The sequence below is a fragment of the Anneissia japonica genome, unplaced genomic scaffold (assembly GCF_011630105.1).
Source record: "Anneissia japonica isolate Jap-2015-1 unplaced genomic scaffold, ASM1163010v1 scaffold1547_len296510_cov162, whole genome shotgun sequence".
Classification (NCBI taxonomy): domain Eukaryota; kingdom Metazoa; phylum Echinodermata; class Crinoidea; order Comatulida; family Comatulidae; genus Anneissia; species Anneissia japonica.
In genome coordinates this window covers 192,516-209,557 of record NW_022701555.1, presented here as the reverse complement: position 1 = coordinate 209,557, position 17,042 = coordinate 192,516, and the positions used below count along the sequence as shown (strand labels likewise).

The window sequence follows — 17,042 nt, the reverse complement described above, 5'->3', positions numbered from 1 at the left end:
GTCACAGTGCGTCGCTACAGGAGGCGATCGCTTCATGAAAAAAAATCTCCCTATTTTTTGGTTTTCAAACTTGGGATCTCTGCTTTCGCCTATTCTCGCATCCTGGCTAAATTGTTCTTTTATGCCGAATAAATATTATTCAACAAAAATTACAAAAAAAAAAACACCTGCAGAAAATATCTAATACACTATTTAGCTTGAATAAACTGTGCAATAAATGTGAATATTATGGATGGGACATAACCATATAGTCTAGTCAAAAAATGAGCCCCAGAAATACTATAATTGCAACAGAAATATTTTTTGTGGAATCTGTTCATGAAATACACACAACAACATAATAATAGTTTAAAAAAATCTGATCAGGAGAACATTAACATTGTTAATTTTAAAGATATTTAATGAGTCAACCTCCAACGGTTTATTGTGTTGCATCACCCAACTGCTACATTGAAAAGTATAAAAAAAAGCCTGTTGTGCAATGAAAAAATGGTTAAGTCCCAGACGCATGGGCACAATGATCAACGCGAAGATTTGCAGGCTGTCCCGCATTAATTTTTATTTTCAAATAGGTAGTTCGGTATGAGTGACTTAAATTATACAATTGGGATTTTTGTTTTATTTATTTTGTATTATTTAAACAAAACCACTTCAGGAATAGGACTATCATCATTCAATCAAAAATATATTTAGTTTAATACCAGTAACAACTGTCAATTGTGAAATAACGTTGTTCTGGGTCAAATTGCAAGGGTGAAGACAATATGTAAAAAATACTTTAACATAGTAACCAACCTGCGAGATTTGAAATGCATGACTGACTACACCAGTTAGCTGGGGGGGGGGGGGCGCTCCAACGATCTGAGCATTTTTAAGCTGTTTTAAAACGATTGCAGGGAGTGTTTATTGACAATACCGAATATATAAAAAAATATTTTTAATATAGCCACGTATAATTTGAGTTTCAATGTAAAGCTGGCAATTGTTTGGTCCAAGTAGGTAAATGGGAAAGAGAAGTTTTCTATGGTGAATTTATTCTCAAACAAGATAACGAAAAAGCTCTCTGATGACTCACCAATATACTATATTTTTAATCAAACCAATTTATGATCATGCATTTGTGTCTGCAAAATGCGTGTTTCATCCAAAATCACTTTGCAATGCGAAACCGTCCCGACCCGCATGATGCAAGATGGTTGGTAACTATGCTTTTAAACTGTATTAGTATTAAAATAAAATAAAATTTCTAAATTACTGTACTTTATAATAATAATAATAATAATAAAAACTTTATTTAACTATGGAAACACTTGTTCACTGCAATGGTGTTTTTCAACATGGCCGTAAAGGCATTGTACAACTCAACAAAATATAAATTAAAACAAAAAGGTAAAAATAGACTTATAAAAAAAAGAAAATCACATTAGGGCCTACTGAAAGAAACTTAACTACATTAACTATAGTAAACTGAATTATCGAAAATAAACTTTAAGCCCAGCATGATTTAAATGAAGAGTTTTGCAAATGTTTTGTTCGAAGCTTTTCTGTTTAATCTACATTGACAGAGGCACAGAGAATTGTATAAAAAATGGTTTTAATTTCAATTACACCGGTATAATTGTAGATTAGTTACCAACCGCCTCCTATCGTGTGGGACGGTCCCGCATTTCAAAGTGATTTTGGTTGACACACACATTTTGCAGAAACACACGTGTGATCATAAATTTGTCACGCATTTGGCACAGGTCTGCGTGATAACGAATTATCACAAATAAGGAAAAATGTATCTAAATTAGAAGAAATTAGTCTTATTAAAAATATACAGTAAAAACTGTCATGCAGTTAACTTGACTCATTAGATAGTAAAATCAACACAGAAATATTTACATGAATACTTAATTCAATGATGCATTACTAAAAATTTATCAGTATGCCTATTCATTTTTTGTTTAAGTAATGAAATGTTTGTGTATATAGTAGAGTGCTCAAATTAAATATAATGTACTCAAATCGAACGTAGCTTTATTAAAAATATTTTTCCCTCAAATCTCACTCCCTGAAATTGTTTTAAAACAGCTGAAAATGCTCAGATTGTCGGAGCATCTGGGCCCTTGACACAAATGGGGCTAAGCCTCTGGACCCCAGAAGGGTCCCCCACCCCCCGGCCAACTAGTGTAGTCACGTATTTCAAATCTCACAAGTTGGTAACTATGATATACTGTAGGCTACTTTTATGAATTTGGGAATAAAAAGTAAATAATGAAATGCAAAATGAAAAGATGATGCATTTTAATTGATGACATTACACATAACACAACTTTATTAATATTGGTGGTAAAACCACAAAAAAGATCTGTGGTACAACCATTGTTTCCAGGAGGTTCTTTATTAGGCCAATACCTACAATAAAATAATAATATTAGGTCTACCTAATGATTAACAAAGACATAATAAAATTATAATATTAAATTATTTATTAAACATAATTTGTTAATCAATTATCAAAAAATACAGAACAGAGTGTGTTGATCATTGTGTTACCAGCGCGTCTGGTTTAATTTAACTACGTTTGCGCACAGGCGCCTATCTTATTTTTGCATTCCCAACACCGGGCTTTATATGCAGAAATCGGTGATGCAACACAATAAACCCCTGTTCTTAATTAATTTATTTGAAGGACCAAATTATTTTAGACTTAATCTCACGGACTTCAGATAATTAATCTCTGAGTTGCAACCAAATAGAACAAATTAGTCATCAAAGATGATGTCATCACATTTTCGCCGAGTCGGTATTAAAGATATTTATACCTCACGAAGTCCTATGCTAATGCATTGAGCGGAGTCGAAAGTGGTATATTAAATCATCTATGTAATGAAGATAGGATAGAAGATACTTTTAATAACAATGTACACATTTTGAATGATTCATAGATTTATGAGTCTATGGTTGATTTGATTTTCATTTCCATTCAGATTAAAAACATGAAGTGTTTTGCGAGGCCTTCTAGGGGGCCTAAGCCAATCACTTGCAGAACTTGTTACATTCAGTGCTGACTAAGGCGATCTCTGTTGATTTAGAGATACACAGCTTAAGTACTGTCAAAAAGTACTGTTAGAACTTGTCCTAACCACCACATATTTTAGTTTCAGGGGGGACATATATCAACAAAAATCCGGTATGGCTATGGGCAGCCCATGTTCACCAATTGTTGCCAACCTGTTTATGGAATGGAGTCAGCTGACCAACACATAAAACCAAGATTGTGGAAAAGGTAGGTAGATGACGCACTGGCAATCATCCCTATAGGTACCACAGATACATTACTCAACCACCTAAACCGAATCGACAACACAAATAACATTTACTAGTGAAAAGATGGATGAAAACTCCATACCCTTCCTAGATGTAAACATAACCATCAACACAGATGGGCATATTAGCACCAAGGTCTACAGAAAAGACACCCATACCAACTAATACCTAGACTTTAACTCCAATCACCCTCTCCAACATAAGATGAGTGTGGTCCGCACATTATTACACTGTTGTGAAAGTGTCACCACATTAAAAGATGACAAAGAGGATGAAATAAAAATGATTACAATAGCTCCAAAACGTTGTACAGTAACTATCCGACATGAACAGTAAACAAAGTAAAACATAGCATGGCGAAACAGCAAACAAAAGAAACAAATGATCCTACAGAACAGCTTAAATGAACCATAGGGCTACCATAGGTAAAGTGCCTTTCTGAAAAGATGAGGAGAATATAGAAATAAAAAAATCGGCATGTACTTTACACTGTTATTAAAACAAAACTGTTATTAAAACACATGTGGGGTCTATGAGATTGGATGTAAAAATTGTGACAAAGTTTATATGGTGAAACGGGCAGGGCACTAAACACGAGAACAAAAGAACACATGAAAGATGTAGAGGAACATAACGTTAGAGTAGAAACAAGGGCCGGCAGAAAATCCTCATCTACACAATTACACAAATCGGCTATAATGGATCATATGACCCAAGAAAATCACATACCAGACGGGGAGAACATCAATATCTTACATAAAGAACAAGGGTGGCTAAAATGGAAAATTAAAGAATCTATGTATGTATAGGAGAAATAACGCTGCAATGAATAGAGATGAAGGCACACATCGCCTCTCGGGTCTATATGATCAAATATTAAAGACGGCTCGCTACCATCGAACATCGGTGGAAACCCTTCACAGATTCTGATGAAGCCTGACTGATAGCCAGGTGAAACTGTCAACAACAAAAACAGTGAGTAATAATTGGTTTATAACAAGGAATTAGAGATATTTATTGCTATTTGAAACCAGATTTAACTATTTACCCAATATTCTGACGTTCATTAAAGAAATATTTACCAAGGCTTTTCGATAAGTTATTTTACAATAAAATGTATAAATAAGTAAGTTTGAGGAGTTTTGAACTGTCGAAAAGTTGCAGGGTCGACAAACGTTTTTTTCCCGTTTTTTTGTTCCTGAATTGGGCTTTTTTCCACAAAGTAAAACTACTATATTTTTCTTATATCATATTGACCTTAATTTTTATGTGTGCTTCTCATGGAGGACCTCCACATTTAGGCCTATGCCAAATAAAGTTACCTGCTCAGGTGTCCATACTTTGACGGTATATTGTTGGTGACTGGTAATAGAACTTGTCATGTCTTGCTTTGTTTGTGCAAATGTAACTGTATGTGAAGTATCGTTTCCTGAATTGGGCTATTTGCCGCAAAAACTAATTTTTTTTCCTATCATATTGACCTTGATTTTTATGTTTGCTTCTCATGGAGGACTTTATGTTTACACCTACTGTATGTCAAATATAGTTACCTGCTCGGACATCCATACTTTGACAGCTCTTACTTTCTTTTGGCTCAGGCAATTGGGTAGGACCAGGAACTACTTTATGAAAACTCCCTGGTAGGAATAATCCTGTAGGAGTATTCCCAAGCCAAAATGAAGTTACAGGTATAATCGTAACAAAAGCACAGTAAATTTTTTTTTATCAGTCATACAAAGTTTGTTCAATTCCATAGTTTGGCACACAATTGTTATTTCTGTGAAATTTTACCCATCCTATATCCACTAAATACCAGTGCTTTAAAGGGTAAAAATAATTTGCCTGTAAAATCTTGGATCTACTCGTTATTATATTTTCAATCCGTTATGTTATATTTAACTGAACAAAGGCTACAAATCTTTTAGCGTTTGTCAATTGGTTGGTAACAGACTTATTCTACAGTAGATCTGCGTGGGATCACCCCTACTTCACATTGGCCCAGTGTTGTGTTTTGGCCTCCGCTTATGATTACCGGTATTACTTTTAGTTTCTTTAAATATTTCTTTAGTTAGTACTAAGTAAAATTTTCAAGTTGGTTATTTAAAAAAAAATTGATCTGCTTAGCCTAAATATTCTACACCACATTACTGCATCATATCAGAAAAAGTGACATCATAACCTACGGATGGCAACTATTACTATTTTTAATGTGTGTTGCATTGAACAAAAATTTTGTAATTAAATTATATTAAGAGACCTCGAAAATTACCTCAGTGCAATGAGGAGTATAAATGGGTACCTGGTGGGGTTGCCTGCTACTGTGCCAATATGGTAGCAACTCTTAAGCATGTGGATTCAATGACCAGGGAAAAACTTACAGCACTTTGTAACTGAAAGGAAAAACGCTATACAAGCAACAAGTAACAAGTGCAAACGACAGATAGTACGCATTCAGTTGTCTTAATTGAATATTAATTTGTTTTGCAAACCTAAACTCCTATTAATAACAAAAAAAGCTAAAACTTTTCAGGTGGGCATGGTGATGATAAAATAGGACTTGGGGATAGCACGTTCTAACAATGTTTGTTTATAATCTGACAAACCCCTCCACCTTGGATATTTTTCCTACGGTAATGCTCATATTTAATGAACATTTAGTGAGGTTGTCTTTAATTAGAGTGGACTTAATTTTTTTGTTTGAAGTGTTGAGAGCAGCAAATATCAGTGTACAACTGGATGATACAGCTACAAAGCAAAAAACTATGTATTACTGAGGAAACACACGTCATAAGATAACTAAAGAACTTAAAGAGATAGTACACATTAATGAAAATAATAGATCAGGAATGGAACTGGTCAAAATGGAAATAGATGCAATGGGAAGATCAAAGTTTTTAGGGATGGATCCAGAGAGGTCCAAATCGGAAAAGGTCTAAAGACAGTCAAGAATGTATTCAATGTCATCTTTTTTTATTTTCTGTAATAAAGTTTAAAAGGGAATTTTAAATCTTAACACTTTAACTGGCACTCACAGCTTAAAGTTGATTTCTTTTTCCTCAATTTTTTTTAAAGTATGAAAAATTTAGGAGGGGGGGGGGGTGCCTAGGCCTGCCACTGAGCAGTTTAATGAGCTTTCTTAGACAATTTTATTTTGTTGCAAATTGTTGGTGCACACACATACGTTCTAAATCCTCCCTGAATTTTAATTCAAACTCCTGATCTCCCAAATTTAGTCATGCATGCATGTGTAGTGACAACCCCCTGGAGAAGATGGGGAGCCATACACCAAGGTTAGGTGGGCAAGGTGGCATTAAAGAATAATGAGACCAGCTTCTCTATCTTTGTCGTCTTAGTATAATCATCCTGAGGGACACACCAAACTCCTCAGGCCAAATGTCCTGTCTTTCCGGGAATGGAAAGGAGATGAATGAAGCTTGGATGCCCTAGAGACCAAACTCTTAAATATTGAGAAACACAGGCTGCAATTGACATCAATAAGCACCCAGCCTAATAGATTCGACGGTGAACACCCAGTTCGCCCCCATTAAATGTTGATAGGTTAGGAGAAGTGCTGGAGTCTTGTGAAATTTTGGAACCTAGGCATACCCAGGAGGACCCAATTAATGCCAATGGTATTGTCAGAGGAAATTTAGGAGTTCAGGACCAGACAGACTCTTTGCCTAGGTTACCTAATGTGAATTGTTTCTACAGGAGCTGTCTGAATGCGCCCATGGAAAGGGTAATCAACAAACAATTGAACCACAAGAAATTACAAGATAGATGTATCTGACAAGTGTTCAAATGTTAATGGACCAATAATGATATCAAAAACTGTAAATGTTGGAATAGATTCTGCAGAGGATTGTATGACTGCCTATGTTAATGATGTTCAAACAATAGTAGTCGTCGATACTGCAGCATCCCATACTATACTATCAGTAAGGGGTACTCAAGACTTAACACAATATAGTAATACCACCCATTGTAAGCTCTCCCTTACTCCAGCAGGAAGGGCAACTTCAATGCTGGGTCACATGGTGGGGCCAGTTACTGTACATTAAAACTGGGTTCTAATGAGTACAAGAAGTTCCCATGTGTAGCTCTAATAAATGATGAAATGCTTTGGGTGGGGATTTTCTCACTCTGAATGAGGCAATCATTGATTTTGGGAAATTATTACTGAGGTTTGGTGAAACTCTCAGGAGAGGCTCTATCGCCATCGATGGTAGCAAGTGTTATCGTAGCGAAGCGGGTAATACTCACTCAGTCGACTACCTACGTAAAATGTAAAATTAGAAACTACAGTAATGGGTTATTTTTAGACAGGTTCCATATCACATAAATGATGATGCAACTGGCATTTGCAATGGTCAAAAATGGCTTTCCAGTCATTTTATATGATTTATTAATGTACAGTAACTTTAGCTCATTTGCAAGTATTAAAACATTTCATGGCCTTAAAATTAAGAAAATGATAAAAGATGTGTTTTTTGGCCCTAAAAATTAGGTTTTTAATAATAAATATTTTCCTGGTAATTTTTGTAAAAATTATTTCCATTACAGCTGAGACCAAATTCACTCTCCTGCACATAATGTTTTTTGAACTTCAAGCAAATTTTTCTAAAACTGGCATTTTTTAAAGTAAAATTAAGTATGTTTATGCATTTAAGTATAAAAATTTTAAAATATATTTCTTTGTGTTTTTCTTAATGAAACATCAGCTCATTTTCCAGTATTGAATTAAAGTCAGACTCCAGAGGAAAAAAAAATTTGGAACTGATTTTTCTATAGACAGAAAAAAGTTGTTGGACGAAAAACTAGGGAAAGGTGAACGAGATACAAATTATTGAATATTTAAAAACTTGGGGAAAAAGGGGCGTTAACCGCCCATTTTTACACCTGTTCCCCCAGATTGAAAAATCTGTATCTCATTCACCGTTGCTCAGTTTTTGATCAAACTACCTTTTTCTGTCTTTATAGAAAAATCAGTTCTACAACATATCAATAATTTTTTTTTCTCCTCATCGGCCCAAAACCAAATCGGCATAAACCAATTTGGCCCAAACCAACTCGACCCCAGACGACATTTCGGCCTAAAACCAACTCGCCCCAAAGCAACTCGGACCAAAACCAGCACAGACCAGAAGACAACTACCCAAATGATACGGAATTACCCAGATGATTAGTGATTGCAATTACCCACTACCCAAATAACAATTATTATTATTATTTTAGTATTATTATAATTATTATTATTATTTATAGGTCTAATATTATTTTTTAGTATAACTATTCTTATTATTTATTTTTATATTATCCGAATTATATATTTATAATCATTATATTATTATATTTATTGTTATTATTATTTTAGTGTTATTATAATTATTAATATCATATATAGGCCTAATATTATATAATATATATAATTATATATTTTATAAATATTTTATTATTATATTTATTGTTATTATTATTTTAGTATTATTATAATTATAAAATATCATATATAGGCCTAATATTATTTTTCGTTAGGCCTAACTATTCTTATTACGATTACCTGTTACCCAAATGACAATTATTATTATTTTAGTATTATTATAATTATTATTATTATTTATAGGTCTAATATTATTTTTTAGTATAACTATTCTTATTATTTATTTTTATATTATCCAAATTATTGCTGCGAAGCAGCCAATTCATATTCTTGACAGCAATTTGACCTCTGAAAGGTCATTGTTTGTCAAAAAACAAGGGCATAAGACCACTGAAAAGCGGAGTTTCCTTCTTTCGTTCTGCCGGATTAAATCAATTAATCTGCATGTCGCGCTAGCCTTATCCTACTCTAGGCCTAGACTAGCTAGGATGGTATAGGCCTAACCTTGAAGGGACGATGGTCCCAATGAAAAACAACGTCACTACTTGATAGCTAACTTTGTCTAAACATCACAATAATGCATTATTAGACCTATAGTTGTTTTTTGAATTGTACTCCACAAATCTCAGCCAATACCTCGCACAACTCGAGTAACATCTCGTATCTATTGTTGTGATGTCATGGCTCGCTGGCTCACACTTGCGATGTATCGCACTTGTGATCAAATAACACGCTGGCTCGCACTTTGGCAACACTCTTTGGCAGTCAACTTGCCCCTAGAAAACCCACCCTTGGAAACTTGCCCCATAAAAAAATGTACACTTCCTAGATCATGCAGTCTTCAAAATAAAAATTGTAACCTTTGGTAATCAACTACATTTTCCACATACATAGAAATTTTTGAAACTTTATTAAAAAAAAAAACTTAAAACATAATGTCACGGTTAAAACGAACATCTAGCGCTATAATTTGCGTATTTATAATGGAAGCAATTAAGCATGACTTTAATAATAGCGTAATCATTGTGTGAGGTGTACCGCCGTATAAAAACAAAGTATGCTAAATCATGCGACACACCTCAAACGATACGAACTACTTACGGTCACGTAAGGGAGGTGTCGTCAAGACAGCCCTCAGTTAAAAATATTCTGTCTCTTATACACATCTAGATGTGTATAAGAGACAGTTAGTAAATTGTTATAATTATCATAGGCTTGATTAATGATTAATTGTAATGAAATGAATGGTGGTTATTAGAAAATTGATTTTATTTGTTATAGTGCCACCTGTGTCTGTACCTGTGCATGTGCCTGTTACTGACCGATACCATGGGAGTTGAGTAGTTATGTTACCGTATATGTGCAACGATAAACCGTCAGGAAGAACTATTATGTTGTTGAGAAGAGAAGATGCACACAGAATTTTATTTATTAAAGACTTTACTTTTATAATTTAACTTGTTTTTGCAGTGTACTATTATTTGTCTGTTACCCCATTATGCCTCATCATTGCAGTTCACCTTTAGTGTGACAATTTGGGGGCTCGTCCGGGAAATTATAAGGTACAGTAGAGGCGGAGGTAATAAATGTTATTCGACATAATAATTGTACATGCAAAAGACTTCATAAGTAAATATACGAACATAAAGATATACTGTACATTGTAAAGTTGTTAACGTAACGGTTAAATTTGCATCAATATGTCATCTCATTTGGAAGTAGAAAATTTGATAGAAATAGGTAAGGAGTTCGGGTTATCGGGAAAAGAGTTAAGAGTACTTGTAGATGAAGAGAGACAGAAGTTAAATGAGCAGAGAAATGTAGAGAGAGCACTTAGGGCAGAATTGAGGGAAGACGAGAAGAGGAGAAAAGAGATCTTGAGATTCAATTGGATAAGAAGCGTGTTGAGGCTGATATAGATTTGAAAAAGGAGGCAGAAAAAGTTAAAATATTGCAATTACAATTACAACTTGAACAGGCAAAGGCTGCACATCAAGTAGCCGCTAATGATACAATTATATCTAGTTCCAAGGGTAAACCCCCTAAATTATCACCCTTTAATCCCGAAAAAGATGATATCGATGCAATACATAAGTAGGTTGAACGTTATGCCACCACCCAGGGTTGGAAAAGGGATCAGGAATGGGCAACTAATTTGGGTGCTTTATTACAGGGTACTGTACTGCCTTATTTGAATATTCTCTTCTTCCTCCAGACAAAATTAATAATTATCATAAATTAAACTTACCACTTAACGGCAGATGGCTTTAGAAAGAAATTTAGAGAAATAAGACGCGAATCGGGTGAAAATGGGACAAAATTCCTTAATAGATTGAAAAATTACTTAAATAGATGGATTGAGATGTCAGACGTAAAAGATTTTAATGGCCTCATAGAATTATTGCTTATGGAACAGTTTTTGTCCTGTTGTTCTAAGGAACATGCTATTTTCTTAAGAGAAAGAAAACCCAAAGATTCCATAACTATGGCAAGTTTTTCTAATCAGTATTTAGAAGCCCGTGGGTTTTTGAAAGGAACCCAACCTGTTCATGTCGAAAGGGGAAAGTGTTCTTCAATGAGTAGTTATGATGGTCCTAGATTTAGTGGTCCTAGAGTTAGTGGTCCTAAAGATAATGGTCCTAGAGATAGTGGTCCTAGGGAAACGTATAGAAGGGGAGGTCCTGTGGCTTATGCTCCTCGTAGATGCTACATTTGTAATCGAGTTGGTCATGTTGCCCGTGATTGTTTTAGAAAGAAAAATATTAGTGCGGGGATGATAGGGAAAAGAGAAGCTGATCCGATGGAAAAAGGTAAGTGGAGTTCTTCTATAGAGAATACTTATTCTGATGTTTATAAAAAGCCTAATGATTTACCAGTTGCAACTAAATTAGTATCATGTGAAGGTGACGATAATAAGATGCCGATACAAACTGGATATATTGGTAAGTATGAAGTTCAAGTTTTGCATGATTCAGGCAATACAAATGTTGTGGTTAATAGTGCATATGTTGAGTCAGCACAGTATACCGGGGAGGAGAAAGTGGTTATGCTATAGATGGCACAGTTAAAAGTTTTCCCGTTGCTCTAATTGATGTGGATACCCCATTTTTAGTAGGATCGGTGCAAGCTGTGGTAATGGAAAGTGCTGTTTGTGATCTCATAACTGGGAATGTGCAAGGTGCTAGGGATGCAAACGACCCAAATAATGAGTGGAGAAAGAAACAAGAAATAACAGCAGCAGTGATGACTAGAAGCCAAGCTAAGGCAAATGAAGTGAAAAAGGTGAGTAAGTTAAAAGTTGTAAGCCCAATAGATGAAGTAACCCCAGAGGATTTGATAACCAAACAAAAGTCAGATCCCACATTGTGCAAGCCAAGGGAATTAGTGGGGACTGGCAAGTATAAGGATAGGGGCTGTGGAGAATTTGAATATGTTTATGACGATATTAAAGGGGATTTTATTTAGAGAGTTCACCTCGCCCAAAGTGGAGTTGGGAAATATCATAAGAAAAGTTGTTGTTCCTAAATGTTTTAGAAATCACGTTCTCCGAATTGCACATGAATCTATTGTAGGGGGACACATGGGAAGTAAGAAAACTTATGATAAAATTCTAACTTGTTTTTTTTTGGCCAGGGATGCAGGGTGATGTAAGACGTTACTGTCAATCTTGCGACATCTGTCAACGGACAGTTCCAAAAGGAAGAGTTACTAAGGTACCCCTAGGCAGTATTCCAGTTATTGGTGAGCCATTCCAGAGAGTTGGGATTGATTTAGTGGGACCAATCAAACCTATCACCACACGGGGCCATAAATTTATTCTAGTTTTAGTGGATTACTCTACCAGGTATCCAGAAGCCGTTCCCTTAAAAAACATAGAAACTGTAACAATTGCTGAGGCTTTAATTTCAATTTATTCAAGATTGGGATTCCCAAATGAAGTGTTATCCGACCAAGGGTCCCAATTCTAAAAGTCTAAATTAATGTCTGAAGTTAATAGACTGTTGTCCATTAAGAGTTTCACTACAACACCTTATCATGCTATGTGTAACGGGTTAGTAGAAAAATTTAATGGAACCTTAAAGGGCATGTTGAAAAAGATGTGCGAAGAGAAGCCGAAAGATTGGGATAGGTATATAGACCCATTATTATTCGCCTACAGGGAGGTACCCCAAGAGAGCACTGGTTTCTCACCATTTGAGTTACTATATGGTCGTAGCGTTAGGGGGCCCATGATGATTATCAAAGAGTTATGGACAGGGTCTCGTACACATTGTGAACAAAAGCCAGCCTATAACTATGTTCTTGATTTGAAGGATAGATTGGAACACACATGTACAATAGCCAAAAATGAATTACATAAAGCTAGTAAACGCTACAAGAAGTATTATGACAAAAAGGCGAAACCTAGAGAGTTAGAAATATGGAACGAGGTTTTGGTTTTACTCCCAACAGATTCCAACAAATTACTATGTCTTGGAAAGGGCCATTTCCTATTTCCCAAAAGGTAAACCCTCTTAACTATCAAGTGAACTTTGGCCATCGTGAGAAAGTTTTTTTATATTAATATGTTAAAAAAATATGTAAGAAGGAACAGTGAGAAGAAGGTAGATGAATTAGCGTGCATTGCGGTGGTTGAGTGTGAAAAGAATGAAGAGGAGGTACTTGATAGAGAAAAGGAGCAGGTGGTGATGGCACCTCTTAAATGTAAGGAGAGTATCAAGGATGTAAATGTTTGCCCGGATTTGCCTATAAAAGTAAACGTATGGAAGTAATGAGTGTTATGGGGAAGTTTTGTGACGTAATGACTGACGTACCGGGTAAAACCAATTTGGGACAACATAAGATAATACTAAATAACAATACTCCTGTAAGAAGTAAAGCATATCCCATCCCACATGCTAGTCCTGTTCTAGTTAATAAACCAGATGGGACGAAGCGTATGTGCTGTGATATGCGTAAAATTAATGTACTTACTGTATTTGATGCCGAACCTATTCCGGATCCCGATGAGGTATTTGCAGTTTTAGCAAAAGATGTGTTCTTTACTAAAATCGACCTAAGCAAAGGTTATTGGCAGATACCTATGGCACCAGAATCAAAGCATTTGACGGCCTTCACTACTCATGTTGGACTTTTTGAGTTTGAAATGATGCCTTTCGGTTTAGTTAATGCATCAGCCACTTTTACTCGCGTTATGCGTAGATTGTTACAAGGGTTACCTAATGTCCATAATTACATTGATGATGTATTAATACATACCGAAACATGGGAAGAACATTTGGATACTTTTCACAATGTACTTCAGAGGTTAAGAGATGCAAATTTAACTGCGAGACCAACTAAGTGTTACATAGGGTACAGAGAGGTAGAATTTCTCGGACATGTAGTGGGTAGTGGGAAACTTAAACCCAAATATGATAAAGTAAAAGCAATAAAAGATGCTAAAAGACCTACTAAAAAAAGTCAAATGAGGTCATTTCTAGGACTTGTAGGATATTACAGGAAATTTGTTGATAACTTTGCTTCTATATCCGCTCCTTTTTCTGATGTAACCAAGAAACGACAGCCTAATATAATAGCATGGAATGATGAGTTAGAAAGGGCGTTAACATTTCTTAAAGAAAAATTGTGTTTAGGCCCTATTTTACAATTGCCCGACATCAACAAAGAATTTATTTTAAGGACTGATGCGTGCAACACAGGTATTGGTGCAGCATTACTACAGGAAACGGCTGGAGAAATATTTCCCGTTTCATATGCGAGTAAGAAACTCAATGAGACCCAAAAGAGATATTCGGTTATTGAAAAGGAATGTCTTGCAATTATATGGGGAGTGCAAAGATTTGAACCCTACCTTTATGGTACAGAGTTTGTGATCAAAACAGATCACCAGCCTCTCACATCTCTTAGAAAAACACAGGTGGCAAATGGTCGCATCTTACGATGGGCTCTTATTTTACAACCTTTCAGATACCGAATCAGGGTCATAAAAGGAGTAAATAATGTCGGAGCAGATTATTTAAGTCGTATATAAATTTAACATCAGAATGTGTTTGCTTGTATGAAATTAAATGTATTTTTTTTTTATATATAAATAAGTTGAATATATGCCTACATTGATTATATGCCTACAATTGGCCAGAAAATATTTGATTTGGAATTTCTGCTCTCTGTTACCCATATTGATGTTTATGATTGATTATGTGTAGTTAAGATAATGTAAGTGTATTTTGTTAAATAGCGGTGCATTTAACTTGCGTTGGGGGTTAATTGTCACGGTTAAAACGATCATCTAGCGCTATAATTTGCGTATTTATAATGGAAGCAATTAAGCATGACTTTAATTAGCGTAATCATTGTGTGAGGTGTACCGCCGTATAAAAACAAAGTATGCTAAATCATGCGACACACCTCAAATGATACGAACTACTTACGGTCACGTAAGGGAGGTGTCGTCAAGACAGCCCTCAGTTTAGATGTTCATTGTGAGTACAAATACATTATATTTTGTTTTACTAATTAGTAAATTGTTATAATTATCATAGGTTTGATTAATGATTAATTGTAATGAAATGAATGGTGGTTATTAGAAAATTGATTTTATTTGTTATAGTGCCACCTGTGTCTGTACCTGTGCATGTGCCTGTTACTGACCGATACCATGGGAGTTGAATAGTTATGTTACCGTATATGTGCAACGATAAACCGTCAGGAAGAACTATTATGTTGTTGAGAAGAGAAGATGCACACGGAATTTTATTTATTAAAGACTTTACTTTTATAATTTAACTTGTTTTTGCAGTGTACTATTATTTGTCTGTTACCCCATTATGCCTCATCATTGCAGTTCACCTTTAGTGTGACACCACTATAGACACGTTTTGACAAAAATGAAAAATTACGACTTTGTTACCCAATGAGAAGTGTTCTAATATAGACAATGGGTCGTGTCTCATATTATTTGTTATATTTTTATTATTCATTATTTTCACTTGACTCGCATAAATAATTTTGTTCAAAGAACATTTATGTGCAGTTGTATTTCGCAGCACTTCACTTGCAATTTGCAATTTCTAGTATATTTTATAATCATTATATTATTATATTTATTATTATAATTTTAATGTTATTATAATTATTAATATCATATATAGGCCTAATATTATTTTTCATTAGGCCTATTACTATTCTTATTACCGTACTAACTTATTATATTATCCCACTAATTATTTTTTAGAAGAATCTTAACATACCTTTGTAAAATAATGTATATTTGTATGAATATAAAGCACAAAAAAAAATACACATATTCAGGTACAAAGTTTTTATTTTTCAATTCACGACGGAAAATGTTTTAAAATTAACGGTTTTCTTTTGTTTTGTTTTTTTTTTCAATAAATCTAAAACTTCGGAATTAAACAGGAACACCATTATTCCTGGTAAATTTTTTTTTGGTAAACTGTTTATTTCAGATTGGCAACACCCAATATGTTTTTTAGGAACGTAACACCTTGCAAAAACTGACAATAAAAGTCAACTATTCATTTCACAACACAGGGACCACCTAAAACTAACTATTTTAACCTGCCGTCTTGAATAAATCAATATCATATAGAGTTGTTGTCTGGGCCGAGTTGGTTTTGGTCCGAGCTGGTTTTGGGCCGAAGTGTCGTCTGGAGCCGAGTTGATTTTGGTCCGAGTTGGTTTGGTCCAAGTTGGTTTGGTCCAAATTGGTTTGGGCCGAATTGGTTTGGGCCAATTTGGTTTTGGGCCAAAGTGACCAGCATTCTAATAGTAGGCCCTAATTAATAACAACCTATCCGATAATGATATCATGACATAATAACATATGAGGCCTACATACAGGCCTAGGCCTAGCTAGGCCTAGGCTATATAATTAATATTAATAATAATAGTCTACTCACCGAAATGACATGTTTTGTATTGATACAGACTACAGCAAACTTTAATACATTAATGATGTGTCTACACCCAATCAATATGCTTAGTGGCAATGAAACCTTGTAGGCCAGGGCCTAGGCTAGGCCTAGGTAGGCTCGGAAGCTGTGTGATCCTGCCTTTCCTTGAGAACGAAGCTACTTATGCATATTACTAGCTATATCACAGAGGCTGCTGAATGAAACAGATTGTGAAAAGGCTTCCTAGCCTGGGAATGAGATTTGATTTAAAAATCTAATTAACAGTACATACGCTAGTCAAAAAGAATTCTGGAAAAGTGTTTTCTTGACAGGGTAATAATTTTTCCGTAAAAAATAACTTGATTTTACGCTGAAATGTGGACCAAACTAAGACAAAATAATCATTGCAGCAGCAGCAACAGCCATCG

The 17,042-nt window shown here is 34.9% G+C and overlaps 1 protein-coding gene across 2 annotated transcripts in view; it reads right to left on the bottom strand.

Annotated features, from left to right (window-relative positions):
• The window catches only part of LOC117103646 (metallophosphoesterase MPPED2-like), a 27,149-nt gene extending 10,108 nt beyond the window's left edge, over positions 1-17,041 (bottom strand). The window contains exon 1 of one of the 2 annotated variants that reach the window (XM_033244232.1): positions 16,907-17,041. Coding sequence is in view for 1 of the 2 variants with exons in the window: in XM_033244231.1 (XP_033100122.1) it covers positions 16,621-16,631 (11 nt within the window). In the remaining variant the exon portion in view is untranslated. Of the gene's footprint in view, positions 1-16,620 lie in introns of both variants that reach the window. The other variant, XM_033244231.1, reaches the window with a different exon arrangement.
• Between the last annotated feature and the right edge of the window lies 1 nt (position 17,042).